We start from the raw sequence: 16,777 nt of genomic DNA on the forward strand, positions 1-16,777 counted from the left end.
TGTTAATAATAAACCAGTCATCTAGGAATAAAATGCTTCTCTGGGTTCTGCAAGCTGCTCTAGCTGCTCTAATTGAAGCCCAGGAGGGGGCTGCTGGGACTCCCCTCTGCAGACACTTGGTCAGAATCCCAGTGACAACTTGCACTTGTGTCTGGCGTCTGAAGTTGGGGAGGGGGAGGTTTTGTAGGACTGAGTCTCTAACCTTGGGCTCTGGGGCTGTCTCTAAGTAGAAAGTGTCAAAATCAAGTTAAATGGTAGGATACAACTCAGGAATACTGAGTTGTTCCCACACAATGACACGGATAAATGGAAAGATATCCTATGGTCATGGAGCAGAATGATAAATATTATTAAAATGTCCATACTACCCAAACCCATCTACAGATTCAATGCAATCCAATGACGTTGTTATAGATATAGAAAAAAATCCTAAAATTCACATAAAACTATAAAAGATCCCAAATAAACAAAAGAATCTTGAGAAAGAACAAAGCTGGAGGCATCACATTTCCTGATTTCAAACTCTACTGCAAAAAGTCCAGTTATCACAACAGTATGGTACTGGCCTAAAAACAGACACAGAGAATCATGAACAGAATTGAGAGGCCAGAGGTAAACCCGTGCATATATGGTCAACTAACATTTGACAAGGGCACCAAAAATACTCAACGGGGAAAAGATAATCTTTTCAATAAACAGTGTGGGAAAACTGGATATTCACATGCAAAAGAATGAAACTGTACCCCATCTTACACCACTCACAAAAATAAACTTGAAATTAGTTAAAGACTTAAATGTAAGATCGGACACTGTAACACTTCTGGAAGAAAACATAAGAGAAAAGACTTCATGGACATTGGTCTTGGCAGTGATTTTTTTGGCTATGACATCAAAAACACAAACAAAAAAAGCAAAAATAAACAAGTGGGCCTACATCAAACTAAAAAGCTTCTGCATAGCAAAAAAAAAAACAAGCAACAAAATGAGGAGGTGACCTACAGGATGGGAGAAAATATTTTAGAAATCATATAATATTAGGGGTTAACATCCAAAATATGTAAAGAATTCATGCAGGTCAATAGCAAAACACAAAGAGTACCACTTAGAAATGGGCAGAGGACCTAAATAGGCATTTTTCCAAAGAAGATATCAGATGGTCAGCAGGTACATAAAAGATGCTCAACATGACTAATCATCATGGAATGCCAATGAAACCCACAATGGGGTGTCACCCCACACCTGTTAGAATAATTATCAAAAAGAAAGCTTTTCAATTTTTGAAACTTATTTATTTTTGGCTACATCAAACGGCTTATGGGATCTGAATTTCCCGACCAGGGACTGAACTCAGGTCCTCAGCAGTGAAAGCCTGGAGTCCCAACCACTGGACCACCAGGGAAATCCCAGAAAGGTTTTTAAAAAAGACAAGAGAATACAACTTTTGGCAAGGATGTAGAGAAAAGAGAACCCTTGTGCCCTATTAGTGGGAATGTAAATCAGCACAGTTATTATGGAAGATGGCATAGTAGTTCCTCAAGAAAATAAAACTATTAATAGGACAATCATTCAGTTCAGTTCAGTCACTCAGTCTTGTCCAGCTCTTTGCAACACCATGGACTGCGGAATGCCAGGCTTCCCTGACCATCACCAACTTCTGGAGCTTATGCAAACTCATGTCCATCGAGTCGGTGATGCCATCCAACCATTTCATCCTGTCGTCCCCTTCTCCTCCCGCCTTCAATCTTTCCCAGCATCAGGGTCTTTCCAATGAGTCAGTTCTTCCCATCAGGTGGCCAAAGTATTGGAGTTTCAGCTTCAGCATCAGTCATTCCAATGAATATTCAGGACTGATTTCCTTCAGGATGGGCTGGTTGGATCTCCTTGCTGTCCAAGGGACTCTCAAGAGTCTTCTCCAGCACCACAGTTCAAAAGCATCAATTCTTTGCTGCTGAGCTTTCTTTATAGTCCAACTCTCACATCCATACATGACTACCGGAAAAACCATAGCTTTGACTAGACAGACCCTTGTTGACAAAGTAATGTCTGTATTTTTTAATATGTTGTCTAGGTTGGTCATAGCTTTTCTTCCAAGGAGCAAGTGTCTTTTAATTGCATGGCTGCAGTCACCATCTGCACTGATTTTGGAGCCCATGAAAAGAAAGTCTGTCACTGTTTCCATATCTATTTGCCATGAAGTGATGGGACTGGATGCCATGATCTTAGTTTTCTGAATGTTGAGCTTTAAGCTAACTTTTTCACTCTCCTCTTTCACTTTCATCAGTTTAGTTCAGTTGCTCAGTTGTGTCTGACTCTTTGCGACCCCATGAATCACAGCACACCAGGCCTCCCTGTCCATCACCAACTCCCGAAGTTCACTCAAACTCGTGTCCATTGAGTCGGTGATGCCATCCAGCCATCTCATCCTCTGTCGTCCCCTTCTCCTCCTGCCCTCAATCTCTCCCAGCATCAGGGTCTTTTCCAATGAGTCAACTCTTTGCATGAGGTGGCCAAAGTACTGGAGTTTCAGCTTTAGCATCATTCCTTCCAAAGAACACCCAGGGCTGATCTCCTTTAGAATGGACTGGTTGGATCTCCTTGCAGTCCAAGGGACTCTCAAGAGTCTTCTCCAACACCACAGTTCAAAAGCATCAATTCTTCGGTGCTCAGCTTTCTTCACAGTCCAACTCTCACATCCATACATGACCACTGGAAAAACCATAGCCTTGACTAGACGGACCTTTGTTGGCAAAGTAATATGTCTGCTTTTGAATATGCTATCTAGGTTGGTCATAACTTTCCTTCCAAGGAGTAAGCATCTTTTAATTTCATGGCTGCAATCACCATCTGCAGTGATTTTGGAGCCCCCCAAAATAAAATCTGACACCGTTTCCACTGTTTCCCCATCTATTTCCCATGAAGTGATGGGACCAGATGTCCCATCACTTAGTTTTCTGAATGTTGAACTTTAAGTCAACTTTTCCACTCTCCTCTTTTACTTCCTTCAAGAAGCTCTTTAGTTCTTCTTCACTTTCTGCCATAAGGGTGGTATCATCCGCATATCTGAGGTTATCGATATTTCTCCCAGCAATCTTGATTCCAGCTTGTGCTTCTTCCAGCCCAGCGTTTCTCATGATGTACTCTGTGTATAAGTTAAATAAGCAGGGTGACAATATACAGCCTTGACGTACTCCTTTTCCTATTTGGAACCAGTCCGTTGCTCCATGTCCAGTTCTAACTGTTGCTTCCTGACCTGCATACAGAGATCTCAAGAGGCAGGTCAGGTGGTCTAGTATTCCCATCTCTTTCAGAATTTTCCAGTTTATTGTGATTCACACAGTCAAAGGCTTTGGCATAGTCAATAAGGCAGAAGTAGATGTATTTCTGGAACTCGCTTGCTTTTTTGATGATCCAGGGGATGTTGGCAATTTGATCTCTGGTTCCTCTGCCTTTTCTAAAACCAGCTTGAACATCTGGAAGTTCACAGTTCACGTATTGCTGAAGCCTGGCTTGGAGAATTTTGAGCATTACTTTACTAGCGTGTGAGATGCGTGCAATTGTGTGGTAGTCTGAGCATTCTTTGGCATTGCCTTTCTTTGGGATTGGAATGAACACTGACCTTTTCCAGTCCTGTGGCCACTGCTGAGTTTTCCAAATTTGCTGGCACATTGAGTGCAGCACTTTCACAGCATCATCTTTCAGGATTTGAAATAGCTCAACTGGAATTCCATCACCTCCACTAGCTTTGTTCGTAGTGATGCTTTCTAAGGCCCACTTGACTTCACATTCCAGGATGTCTGGCTCTAGATGAGTGATCACATCATCGTGATCATCTGGGTCGTGAAGATCTTTTTTTGTACAGTTCTTCTGTGTATTCTTGCCACCTCTTAATATCTTCTGCTTCTGTTAGGTCCATACCATTTCCGTCCTCTATCAAGCCCATCTTAGCATGAAATGTTCCCTTGGTATCTCTAATTTTCTTGAAGAGATCTCTAGTCTTTCCCATTCTGTTGTTTTCCTCTATTTCTTTGCACTGATTGCTGAGGAAGGCTTTCTTATCTCTCCTTGCTATTCTTTGGAACTCTGCATTCAGATGCTTCTATCTTTCCTTCAAGAGGCTCTTTAGTTCCTCTTCACTTTCTGCCATAAGGGTGGTGTCATCCGCATATCTGAGGTTATTGATATTTCTCCCAGCAATCTGGATTCCAGCTTGTGCTTCTTCCAGCCCAGCGTTTCTCATGATGTACTCTGTGTATAAGTTAAATAAGCAGGGTGACAATATACAGCCTTGACGTACCCCTTTTCCTATTTGGAACTAGTCTGTTGTTCCATGTCCAGTTCTAACTGTTGCTTCCTGACCTGCATATAGGTTTATCAAGAGGCAGGTCAGGTGGTCTGGTATTCCCATCTCTTGAAGAATTTTCTAGAGTTTGTTGTGATCCACACAGTCAAAGACTTTGGCATAGTCAATAAAGCAGAAATAGGTGCTTTTCTGGAACTCGCTTGCTTTTTTGATGATCCAACGGATGTTGGCAATTTGATCTCTGGTTCCTCTGCCTTTTCTAAATCCAGCTTGAACATGTGGAAGTTCACGGTTCACGTACTGTTGAAGCCTGGCTTGGAGAATTTCAAGCAAGCCAGAATTTTGAGAATGATCAAATAACCCAGAAATCCCACTAATGGGCATATAACCAAAGGGAATGCAATCACTGTCTCAAAGAGTTATCTGTGAATCCCTGTTCATTACAGCGTTATTCACAAGAGCCAAAAGGTGGAAGCAAGCCAAGGGTCCACTGACAAGATGATGAATAAACAAAACACGGTCTATCCAAAATGATGGAATATTATTCGGCCTTAAAACAGGAAGGAGATTCTATACCTGCCATAATATGGATGAACCCTGGGGACGTTACGCTAAGAGACACAGGCCAGTTGCTAAACGACAAACACTGTATGATTCAACTTGGATGGGGCAAGTAGAATAGTCACGTTCAGAAAAACAGAAAGTAGGATGGTGGTTGCCCAGGGCGGGTGGAAGGGGAGACCGGGCACGGCTATCTAAGGGACAGAGAGTTTTAGCTCCGCAAGAGGAGAACGTTCTGAAGACTGGGTGCGCAACAGTATGTATATAGTTAACACTACGCTGAACTGACCACTTAAAAGTAGTCACAACGCTACATTTTATGTTATGTATGTCTTAAGTGAAAGTCACTTGTGTCCGACTCTTTGCAACCCCATGGACTGTATAGTCCATGAAATTCTGGCCAGAATCCTGGAGTGGGTAGCCTTTCCCTTCTCCAGAAGGGAATACATATCTTACCACACTTAAAAATTAAAAGGGGTTTTCCCAAAGGTTAACGCAATGCCAATCACTGAACAGAAAAGCAGGAAGAGGACAGGAACGGGAAGTTTCAAAATGGGAAATACAGTCATTTTTTAAATGTCTGAGCTTATCAATAATCAAGGAAACGCAAAATTAAAGAATGCTATCCAATTTGCCCACCAAATAAGTAAAGAAAGGAAAACAGGGGAACCCCTAAGAGCTTCAGGCTGGTGGGGCTGCCAGAGTGTGCAGTCCCAGACCCAGTCCACAGGCAGGGGTGAGACGCTGAGAGTGCGTCCCGGAACCTTGAACCGTATGCTGACCCAGCCCCCCAGCCCCATTCCCGCCCGATCCACTCACCCTTCAGCTCATCAGCAGCAAAGAAGGCAGCCAGGCAGTCTTCCAGGGTGACGACTGGCCCCCAAAACCAGCTAGGGGTACAGGACACCACGAACCTACAGAGACAGAAAGCGAGTGTGGGGGGGTGCTGCCAGGGTCTTGGCAAGAGTAAGACGTGGGGGGCCTGGGGGGCTGAGGTCTGTTTGGATCCAGAGAGGCAGCCTGGCCTGGCACATGGTCTGAGCTGAGGTCTGGAGCCAGAAACCTGGGACCACCAGCCAGTGTCCTTGCGAGGGTGACGTCACCTCCCCCTGAGTCTTGCCTTCCCTGTCTGTGAAGAGGCCCTGGCCATGCTGGCCTGTCTTCAGGGCAGAGCACAGGTTCCTGACATCAGGAGGGTAAAGCAGGCTTCGTGGAACACACAGGGGCTCCAGAAAGCCCACCGGCTCTCCCTGCAGGGCCAGGCCCTCACTCAGCCACTGCCCTCCTTTCTAGCTGCCACCTGGTCACTCTCCCCATCATACTGCCTTCCAATCTATGGCCCTGCTCACACCAGGCCACCTCAGTATGGCCACAGAACATGCTAACTCACGAGCATCCTTCAGCCTCAAGCCCCTTCCGAACTACACCCTCATCCCTGTGAAAGCTGGTATTTTGCTGTTAAAGGTCTGTTGGCCCATCAGGCTGCCAGCTCCAGGAAGACCAGGTCAAGGGTGGTTATCTTCCAGCAGGCAGGGAGGTGGACCCACCGTCGGATATACTCCACAATAAAGGCAAGCCAGCCCTGGGCCACATAGCTGTCCCCGCAGGCACCCGGCTTGGCCGGCACGTTCTGGTAGATGGCCGAGTGGAGTTTGGCCAGGTCCTCCTTGCCAGGAATGGGCAGTGACAGGTCCTGGAATGTCTCCACCGTGGTGGACACCTGGGACGGGGGGAAGGTTGAAGGTCAGCCTGGCTTTCCATCTGCCAGGGTTCTGCCCTGCCCAGATGAGCCCAGGTCTGGACCCCAAACCCCAGCTGCCAGATGACAGGTGTGTGGCAGAGAGCCAGCTCCCCAGTCCTGGGACACGGGGAGCCCCAGGACCAGGGCCTGCCTCTAGAGAGATGCAGGCGTCGGGAGGTACCGGGCGGAGAGCCAGTGCCCCAGCCCCAAGCTGAGTGGGAAGCCCTGTGCATCGCTCCCCTCCCCGCGCGGCACCCACCCGGTCACAGGTGAGACACTGCACGAGGCTGAGGACGGAGCCGTCGAAGATGTCCGAGATGACGCTGCGGTAGCTCTGCTCCTTCCGCCGCCGGCTGCCGGGGACCTGGGCTGGGGGCACCACATCCTGGGGCTAGACCTGGGACTAGGCCCCGCCCCGCCCGCCTGCCCGGCGCCAGGGGCAGGCGCTGGGTGGTCACGCCTGTACGAGTCACGTGACCAGCTCCCACTCCACCTCCTGGGTCTGTGGGATCCCCCCCAGCAACAACTCGTGTCCCAGCCATGTTAGGACGGCTCAGAGACACCGCGTGAAGGGCGCCTGGCACAGCCCCTGGTAGCAAGTGCTCGCGAACCAAACATCGCCACCAGGGGCGCAACCTCCGCCACCCGCCCCGCTCCCGCCCCCTGCCCGAGCTCCAGGATGGGAGGCCCTGCCCGCCTCCCCTCTCCACCTTCCCGCTCCTCCGAACCTTTCTTGAGCACATAGGCCGGCCCCATCCTCACAGGGCTTGCACGATGAGGGCTGCTGGCCAGCTTGGCGTGGCCTTCGTGGTGGTGGACGGGGCTGCAGGGCCGGGAGCTGCGCATGTGCGCCTCGTTGTCCGGCTCTAGGGGCGGACGGAGCGAGGGGGACAGTGCTGGGCGGCTGAGCCAGCCCCTAGCCTGGTCAGGAAGACCTCCAGCACCTCCGAAGGGCACCAAGGCCTGAACCCACCACGTCTCCTCTGTCCTGAGCCCAGCCCACTCCCCAGCCCCTACACAGGACCTGTGTCCACACACTTCCCATTCCCGCTGGGGGCTTGAACTCGGGGAAGGCTCCTATCTCACTCCTTCACCAAGTGACATGCTATTCACCTGACTGCTCACCTACAGGCCAGGTCTAGTGGGAGAGCAGCCCCCTAGTGTTAGTCACTGAGTCGTGTCCGACTCTTTGCGACCCCCATGGACTGTAGCCCACCAGGCTCCTCTGTCCATGGGACTCTCCAGGCAAGGATACTGGAGTGGGTTGCCATTCCCTTCTCAAGGGGACCTTCCAGATCCATGGATCAAACCCAGGTCTCCTGCACTGCAGGCAGATTCTTTCCCGTCTAAACCCCCCAGGGTAGGGCTGCGGCCCAACAGGGCCGGGGTGCTCCCGCAGCTGGCTGGTACCTGGCGTCCGGCAGGGACTGGTGGACCGCGGGGAGGGGGGCTGCGTCTCCGGGGGCTGCTGCTCCAGGGCGGCCATGGCGGTGTCCACGTCGGCGTCCTCGTCCACCTGCTCCGAGTTGGTGCGCTGCTGGCCCCACGAGAACTTGCGGTCCTTCATGCGCTCCTTCTCGGAGATGGCGCGGCCCGCCTCATCCGCCATCAGCAGCTCCGCCTCGGCCTGGGAGCCTCCCCCGCTGCGCCCCTGCCCGTCGCCCTCGCCGCGGTCGCTGCTGGAGTCGCAGGACAGGAACTCGTCCTCTGAGGGGCTCCGGTCACCCTCCCGCTTCTCATCCGTGTCACTCGAGTCCGAGTCCCGCGCCTCGGTCAGCGCCGCCGCTGTGGCCACCACGGGCTCCTTGAGTTCCTCGTGCAGCTGGTCCATCAGGCAGCGCAAGAATTCCTGGGTGTCCTGGAATTCCAGGGCGGCCTCAGCATGGGTAGCCCTCCCCAGAAGGGCCCACCTGACCCTCTTCTACTGCCGCTGCTGCTAAGTTGCTTCAGTCGTATCCGACTCTGTGCGACCCCGTAGATGGCAGCCCACCAGGCTCCTCCATCCCTGGAATTCTCCAGGCAAGAGTACTGGAGTAGGTTTCCATTTCCTTCACCAATGCATGCATGCGTGCTAAGTCGCTTCAGTCGTGTCCAACTCTGGGCGACCCTATGGACAGCAGCCCACCAGGCTCCTCTATCCATGGCATCCTCTAGGCAAGAATACTGGAGAGGGTTGCCATTTCCTTCTCCACCCCTTCTACTGAGGAGGACGCAAAGGCTGGGTGGCCAGCCGACCCCTCCCAGGTCTCGTGCTCTGAAGTGGCAGAGTGGACAGGGTGACCCAGGTCTGCCCGTCTCCAGGCTCCTGCTTTCCAGCCCTGCTTCTGACTGAGCATGGGAGACAGCGGATGTAAGCGTTCAGCCATGAAAGTCTCCTTGTTCCCAAAAGGAGGGGAAGTGAGAGTAAGCACGGAGCTGAGTAGGACACAGGTGACGCTGTGGGGGTGTATGCATGTGAGCACCCGGCTGAGTTTTGTGGGTAGCAACGCCAGCCGGCAGGCCAGGCCACCAACAATCTTAACCCATCTCTGGTGCTCTCTGCTCCTCTGGCCCTTTGCCAGCCCTGGTGCCCACGCCTTCCAATGACTTGTGGCAGGAGGGACAGGCGTCCCACAGGCCTGGGCACGACTCAGTGGCCAGGACAGGAAGTGGGCAGAACACAGCTGCCACTGCAGGCTGGCTGGGCCTCTGATCCTGGCAGTGCTGCCGTGACCCTGACTACTCTGTGATGAGGTCGCAAGCCCAGGGGGAGCCAGGGCAGCAAGGCCTCTGGCACAGCTTTGCCCACTGGCTCAGGCAGGCACGGTGCACACAGGAGGTGCTTCAGAAGGTCAGAAGATGATGGTGCAGGCCGCGGGCAGCTGGGGGCCCCTGGTGCCTGTGTGGGACCACTGGGTTCAAAGTCCAGTCCTGTCCCTCACAGTCCCCAACCTGGATGTCAGAAGCAGCCCCTAGGGCCCAAGTCCCACCCACACAAGGTGGCGACTATGCAGTGGCCAGAGCCAGCTGCACACCCAAAGCCTCAGGTCGCCGACATGGAGAGAGGGGCCTTGATTTCTCAGTTCTAGCTGAGGGAGGGGGCCGGCTCTGGGTGGATTTCATCAGCAGAATGTCAAACAGGTTCAGCCCCGGCTGCAAGCCCAGCAGTGAAACCCCCATCTGGGGTAGGACCTGAACGGTCAGCTTGGGGCAGTGGGCAGCATGTGGCTGCATTCTGCTTCACCGTGGGTCCATGATTTTATGCTGTAGAAAGATACCACTGATTCCAGAGGGGTTCTCTAGATTTACAAAAACTTACCATCAAAATGTCTAGTTTACTAAGAGTGAAATTCTGCCCGTGGTTCGGGGAAGGAGAAAGCACAGGCCTATGTGAGTGGTCAGAGATGCATGCGCCTAGAATCAAGGCTGCCTGAGGTCAACTCTCCCCTCTGCCTTGTACCAGCTGTGTAACTGATACGTGGTCACTGGGCAAGGACTTGCCTGCTGAACCTCAGTCTCCCAACCTGTCAAGTGGGGAGAACACCAGCAGGTTCTGGGAGGCTCTGAGGTCCTTGCACCCATGAAGGGCTCGGGCAGCAAGTCTGGTCTAGGAGTCCCGTCTGGCAAAGCAGACCTCTGGTTTTTTCCACACTGGTCTTGGTTTATAGCCCTGGGTGTCCCCCGGGGCAGCTCAGATGGCCTACCTGCTGGGCATAGCCTCGGAACATTGGGTTGACCAACTTGATCCCATGGGACAGGCTGGTGGGAACCACGTAGCTGGGGCTGTAGGAAGACCAAATCCGTTAGTACAGGCGGTGGTCTGCTCTGAGCTACTCAAGCCTGAGAGGGCAGCTGGACAACCATGATGGCCAGATCAGGCTCTGTGTGGCGTTTACCGCGATGTTGGGCGGTGCTGGCCCGGCCAGGGACCCAGCAGGTCTGCACATCTCTAAGGTCAGGAAAGGAAAACATCAAGTCATGGCTCAGCCAGGCCTAGTCAGCTCTTGACTAGGATGGCATCACGTCCTGCCAGCCCGTGACATGCCTCCTTTAAAATGGTTCTCATTCTGAAATATTTACTGTTGCTTTCTAATTTCAAAAGTCATACATGTTCATTATTCAACAGTAGAAAATTTCGGAAAAAAAAATACAAAATTTCAGGAAAGCACAGCAAAGAATCATCAACACTAGCAGCATCCTGCAGAGATAATGACCATGAAGATTTCCAGACGTTTCCTGGACAATGCAGACACAAAATTACACGCAGGTAAACACTTGAACGTGGCTTAAAGTTGGAGCTGTATTGCATCATGCTGTTTAATAATCTGCTTTTAATTTAATATATTTCGATGCACTCACTTTATTCCCAATGTTAACGTTTTCCTGGATCTACCCCAAGCATCTGGTCTTTAAATTCCTTTTACACTGAGCTAAAGCCCCTGGTCAGTGTCAGCCACCACTTCTGAAACCTTGTTCGATGTGCACAGATGTGGCTGAGACCTAGGAGTGGTCACCGTGTGTCTCCAGACCGCAGCACACACGCTCTGAAGCGCTGCCAGCTGCAGTCAACGCCAGGTTCAAGTTCTTGCTGCGCCTTTCACAAGATGTGTTATCTTGGGCTAGACGCTTCAATCTCCCTGAACCTCAGTTTCCCCAGTTTGCGAGCCAGAGTTGGCTGTGACCTGTACCTGGAAGGGCCCCCATAAGCATGACACAGGGGAAAGTGTGGCCCGTGGTAGCGAGAGGTTGAGGGCACTGGAAGTGCTCCATCAAGGGGCCCGACAGAAAGCCTGTCCCCATGCCCCTGCCAGAGGTCGGGGACTCGGTCACTCACCGTTTCCTGTGCCAGACCTCAGAGACCAGCTTCTGATAACTTTTGCACAGGGCTGGCTTCTTGTCTGTGCGGACCAGGCCTCCACACTCCAAGAAGAACTGGGTGAGCGGGGGGCTGAGGGAGGGGGCAGGGAGCCAGGTCAGCAAAGAAGAGAAGGGTACATGGCATCATTTACAAGAGCTGGCTGGAGAAGAAAACCTGTCCTGTGTGGGGATATACCAGGGCCCCCCAGAGCCATAAATACCTGTAGGTGACTTGACAGACCCCACCTGTTATGGGGCTGAATTGTATCCCCCTGCAAATTCATACACTGAAGTCCTAACCCCGCCACCGTAGAATGTGAATGCACTGGAGATAAGGTCTTTCTTTAAAGACTGTTGTGTAAAAATTAGAGGAAGCATCACCCCTCCTTTCATCGGCCCCTGCTTAGAAACCTTCCTGAGCCTGAAGGCCTCTCCCTCGCTTCTTTTTTCTTTGTTTTTGTTACCTCGTTACATAAGAAATAGTCATTTATTGTAGAAAAATTAGGAAGTACAGATAAGCAAACAATAGTAACTGACCTTAATCCTACCATGAGTGGGGATAGCTACTCTGAAGATATCCTCCTAGAATTTTCTATGCATGCAGAGCCCCCATCCTTGCCCTCCTTCTCTCTCTCTCTCTCACACACACACACACACACACACAGAACCCTTAGTAGGTGTGAGACCCTGAGTGCCAGGCAGAGGAGATGGCCCAGCCTCAGGGAGTAGAGGGTGTCTTAGATGGAAAAAAATATTTTCACCCCCAAAATGGGACTGCACCATATAAAGGATCACAACCTTTTCCTACTTATCATATTCTGAACTCCTCCCCGTTTCAGTAAATATTGTCCTGCACCATTTTTCCCTGAACTCACCGTAAAGCTGGTCTGTACTAAATTTGTGATTTTTATGGGCCTTTAACATGTTTCCAATAAATGGCAGGGTGAGGAACAGCACAGACAGCTTTTTCAACCTCTCTGGGTACTGGTACCTCCTTTAGGAGAAATTCCCATTGGAGGGATTGCTGGGTCAAAGGGCAGGTGTGGTTTGGGGCGTTTTGATGTGTACGCACATCCAGGCTTCTATGAGCAATACACACGCCCCAACTTGGGGGCGGCAGCTGCTATTCCCAGGGCCCCCCAAATCCCAGATGAGGCGAAACCTACCAGTTGGACAGAGCCTGCAAGGCCGCATTCATGTAGCAGGAGTTGCCGAGGTTCTTCATGCCCGTGAGGCCTGGGGACCAGCACACACAGAGGGAGGGGACCATGAGCACTCGGAGAGGAGCTGTGGCTCCCGAGCCCCCGAGGACCTGCCCGGGAAACCTGCCGAGTCAGCAAGGGCAGCGACCCGGGTTGAAAGAAGCCGGCCTGCCCAGGGGCACAGGGCTGAGGCGTGGCTGAGGGCTGCTGGGCCCCAGGGCTGCACTCCAGGGAAGCCCTCATGTCACAGAGACCACCCTACGCCGCCCCACCTGTCCAGGCGGCACAGCTCGCGGGGCTGTTACCTCGTGGCTTCAGGTCGTCGTCCTCCGACTCGGACTCTCCTTCGTCCGCCACAGCGATGGGGACGGCTTTCAGAGGGTGGGAGGGCGGCGGAGAGTCCTGCGTCCAAGAACCAGGGTGAGAAGTCAGGAAGACTAGTAGGTGAGGGGGGAGAGGGGCTGGGCACGGGCCCTGCGCTGGGGTGTCGGGGGAGAAGCCCAGACCCCTAGCCACTCAGTCAGCCCACCTGAGCAGGGGACATGGTGGTTAAGAGAGGGCATGAGTTTGAGCAACTCCGGGAGATGGTCATGGACCAACTGGGAGGCCTGGCGTGCTGCAGTCGCCAAGAGTCAGACACGACTGAGCGACTGAACTGAACTGGTGGCTTTGCCCTAAGAACTCTCTGGCTTGTGCTTTACTTACAGTAATGAGTAATAATATTTTATTTATAACAAATTTGAGAAAAAAATAGAAACAAAGAAAAAACAACAGGCAGCCCAACTTTTCTGAGACAAACACTGTTGATTATTATATCTCTGTTGCATTTAAACTGTTAATACACACACACACATCCAAAACAGGACTTGTATATACTTTTTTATAGACTTTTTTGTAAAAAAAAAACAAAAACAAAAACAAAACAACTCATATATATTGATCATTTAAGTCCACAAACATAGGCCATACACATTTATTGAGCACCTATTATGTGACCATCATTGTCAACATGGAGGAAAGACAGCACTGTACCCAGACACGTCAGGCCTCTCCGGAGGCTCAGATGCTGATTTAATGAGCCCTCCCTGAGGGTCAGCTCCACGCTGGGCTCTCCCACCCGCCTCCTCGAAGGGCCTGAATGGCTCCTGGCCTGGTGCACTGCCTGGGGGGAGGGTGTCTGGGTGTTTCCCGTGCCGGCCTTGGCCCAGGGCACCCCCAAGGCCTACCCGCCCCCAGTCACCTCTGCATCCTGAGCCCTCACACCGCCCTGGACAGGGCTGGGGCTCAGCGGGCATTAGCTGACTTGAGCTCTTCAGAGCCACCTGGAAACTCGGAGTGGGAACAGACACCATCGGGGACCCGCTGCCCTGCCCTCGCCCTTGTTTCGCCGCCGGCTGGCCCCTGCGCCCCCTCACCTGCTCTGAGAACTTGGGCGCGGGGCCAGGCGGGTGGGCCGCCAGGCGCGGCTCCAGGAACACTTCCTTCTCACAGGCGTAGCACCACACCCGGAACGTGGTCAGGTTCACCGTCAGGTTGTGGTTTTTCGCCTAGAGGGCAGGGTGCAGAGGAAGGAGAACACACTGGCCTACCGGGTGCCGCGGGCCTGCCTCAGCTACACGGGCTCGGGAAAATCTCAGATTTTCAGGAATCTCAGATTCTGCTCCCCACCTCAGCCAGGCTTGCCAAGGGCTGCGGCTGCCTTCTCTCTTCCTTCTTTGCCGTGACTGTTCCCATTTTACACACACAACCGCCGAGGCCCAGAGAGGCGGGTGGAGCCAGAGGGCGGCTGGAGCTGGGGTCTGACCTCAGGGCCCACGCTCACCTGTGCGTGCAGGGTGCTGTGGTCAGCGAAGGATTCTCCGCAGCCAACGTAGGAGCAGGAGACCTGGGGAGAGATGGAAGGGGAGCGGGCGGGGGGCCGAGAGAACAGACAGGGCCACGCCGTGAGGGGGTATCCCCGCTGCCACCCCGGGACCCCAGGGACCAAGGCCCGGCTGCCGGTTTGCACACCCAAGGTGTGCACTGGGCACGGCTGGCCGCCACACAGCTGCCCCGCCTCTGAGCGAGACGGGCGGTGGGCCCTGGGCTGAGGCCTGGCTGCTGGGCGCCCTGACCTGCTCCTCCCTCCACTCACCCCTTTTCCACCAAAACCCCACTTCCTGATGGGCCAGTTGGCAGGGCCACACTTTTGGTGGGGGCGGGGGGAGCCTGGGCCTCATGGCCATTTTCTGACGGGGACGCTGAACGGGCAGAGGCAGCCGGGGGCCCTGTGCTGACCCCGTGCCCCGTGGTGACCTGCCTTTGGCCTTGCACTCTCCTCCCCCAGATCCGCCCAGCTCCCACGGCCCAGCTTGTGGTCTCCACCCAGCCCTGGCTGTCAGACGGCTTCACTGCAGGAGAGCGCTGGTGCACCCTGAGCAGTGGTCAGCCATGCACCAGCTGGAGAGGGGCGGCGTCACTTTCTGCGTCGGGTTCCGTCTCGGTCTCTAGGGGGGCGTCTGTGGGCTCCCAGGAGGCAGGGCCATGACCCCCACTTCCTGCCGTCCCCGGGGCCCCAGACCATGTCCTGCAGCGTAGTTTACCCTGAGCGACAGGCCCCAAAGGACGAGGCCAGAGCCCTACGGAGGCTCCTGTGCCTTCTGCTAAGAGACTTGAACTGTGATCTTTGTGCCCATTTGCTGCCTTTTTTTGTCTCTCCTTGTATTTGTTTTCAAAGAAATTTTTAGTAAGATTATATAGTGTGATATATACTTGTGGCAAAGTTGGAAAACACTACAAAGTTATAAAGAAAAATGAATTATCTGTAATTCTGCCCCCCTCAGAGAAAATCGTCACTTGTTCACACATTTACTGTTACTCTTTTGCATGAGCATAATAATCACAACCAGATTTTACTGGACACTGTCTAAGGGCCACGAACCATGTTAAGGCCATCACAGGCACCATCTTGCCAAATTCTACCCTAAGGGGGGTGGTCCACAAGGCGGGGGCAGTCGTCAGTATTGTGGCCTCTGCTTTATAGATGGCAAAACGAAGACCCAAACTGGCCCAGGGGTGTGTGTGTGTATGTGTGTGTGGCTGGGTGGGTGAATGCTCAGTCACTCAGTCACGTCTGACTCTTTGCAACCCCATGGACTGTAGCCGACCAGGCTCCTCTGTCCATGGGATTCTCCAGGTAAGAATACTGGAGTGGGTAGCCATTTCCTCCTCCAGGGGATCTTCCCGACCCAGGGATCAAACTCTTGTCTCCAGCGTCTCCTGCACTGCAGGTGGATTCTATACCACTGAGTCACCTGGGAAGCCCCAGCCCAGGAACTGACTGCCACTAACAAGTGCCAGGGTTCACAGCCAAGATGCTACATCGTCTCATATGCACGTGCTGAACAGAAATTTCCCCTTCATGTTGATGGGCTCATTCAGTCCAGAGCTTTTCCCTCTTCATCTTTAATGGTTGGAAGGGCAGGCAGCCCAGGGGCTCACACACTCTGGGGCCCTCTTGGTTTGGGCACCACACCCGAGACATCCATGCCCTGTGTCCCTGCCCAAGGTTTCAGGCCACGCCCACAGAGGACAGGTATTCCCAGCCCAGAGTCTGGACCCAGCTCCAGGGCCCCAACAGCTGCAGGAAACTTACCTGGAGACAGGCCCACAGGTTGGGTCCAGAAACCCCGCATGACTGACAGGTGCTCTGTGTGAGGCGGGGAAAGAGACCAAGAGGAGGGTGTGAGTGGCCACAGGACATGAGCCATCAGACTCAGCCCAGAGGCTTTGCCTCACAGAGATTCCAGCCCACGGGGCCACTTTAAGCTTTACTGTTCGAATTTTGTTTTTTCATGTGCCTGAAAAAACATTTTCAATACAATCACTTAAAGCTTATCAGGGAATGTTTAACAGGAGGATTCCTACGTGCTGTTTCTCATAAATCCTCTGTTGCTTATCAGCTTCTGCCAGAAGCGAGTAGAACTGCACGCAGCTCTCAGGACTGAGGTCATACGATGAGACAGGCTTGAATCTCCTTCAGTAAACATTCTCCTTAAGACAAAACTGCCCAGTCTCGATCTTCTTTCTTGGATATGGACTGTCTCCTGACCTTGTGACCATTATTATCCCTTGTTCCCTTGGTAACGGTTGTTGTAC

The 16,777-nt window shown here is 52.5% G+C and overlaps 1 protein-coding gene across 1 annotated transcript in view; it reads right to left on the bottom strand.

The window, feature by feature from the left end:
• Nucleotides 1-16,777, bottom strand: part of USP20 (ubiquitin specific peptidase 20) — a 44,675-nt gene that overhangs the window by 9,543 nt on the left and 18,355 nt on the right. Inside the window, exons 4-15 of the mRNA XM_014482575.2 lie at nucleotides 16,275-16,328; nucleotides 14,463-14,525; nucleotides 14,056-14,187; nucleotides 12,946-13,042; nucleotides 12,605-12,674; nucleotides 11,416-11,529; nucleotides 10,286-10,364; nucleotides 8,013-8,460; nucleotides 7,331-7,468; nucleotides 6,862-6,971; nucleotides 6,409-6,581; nucleotides 5,681-5,775 (exon numbers count right to left, since the gene is read on the bottom strand). Of these exons, the coding sequence (XP_014338061.2) occupies nucleotides 5,681-5,775; nucleotides 6,409-6,581; nucleotides 6,862-6,971; nucleotides 7,331-7,468; nucleotides 8,013-8,460; nucleotides 10,286-10,364; nucleotides 11,416-11,529; nucleotides 12,605-12,674; nucleotides 12,946-13,042; nucleotides 14,056-14,187; nucleotides 14,463-14,525; nucleotides 16,275-16,328 (1,573 nt within the window). The remainder of the gene's footprint in view (nucleotides 1-5,680; nucleotides 5,776-6,408; nucleotides 6,582-6,861; nucleotides 6,972-7,330; nucleotides 7,469-8,012; nucleotides 8,461-10,285; nucleotides 10,365-11,415; nucleotides 11,530-12,604; nucleotides 12,675-12,945; nucleotides 13,043-14,055; nucleotides 14,188-14,462; nucleotides 14,526-16,274; nucleotides 16,329-16,777) is intronic.

This window comes from Bos mutus, chromosome 11 (genome assembly GCF_027580195.1).
Source record: "Bos mutus isolate GX-2022 chromosome 11, NWIPB_WYAK_1.1, whole genome shotgun sequence".
Taxonomy (NCBI): domain Eukaryota; kingdom Metazoa; phylum Chordata; class Mammalia; order Artiodactyla; family Bovidae; genus Bos; species Bos mutus.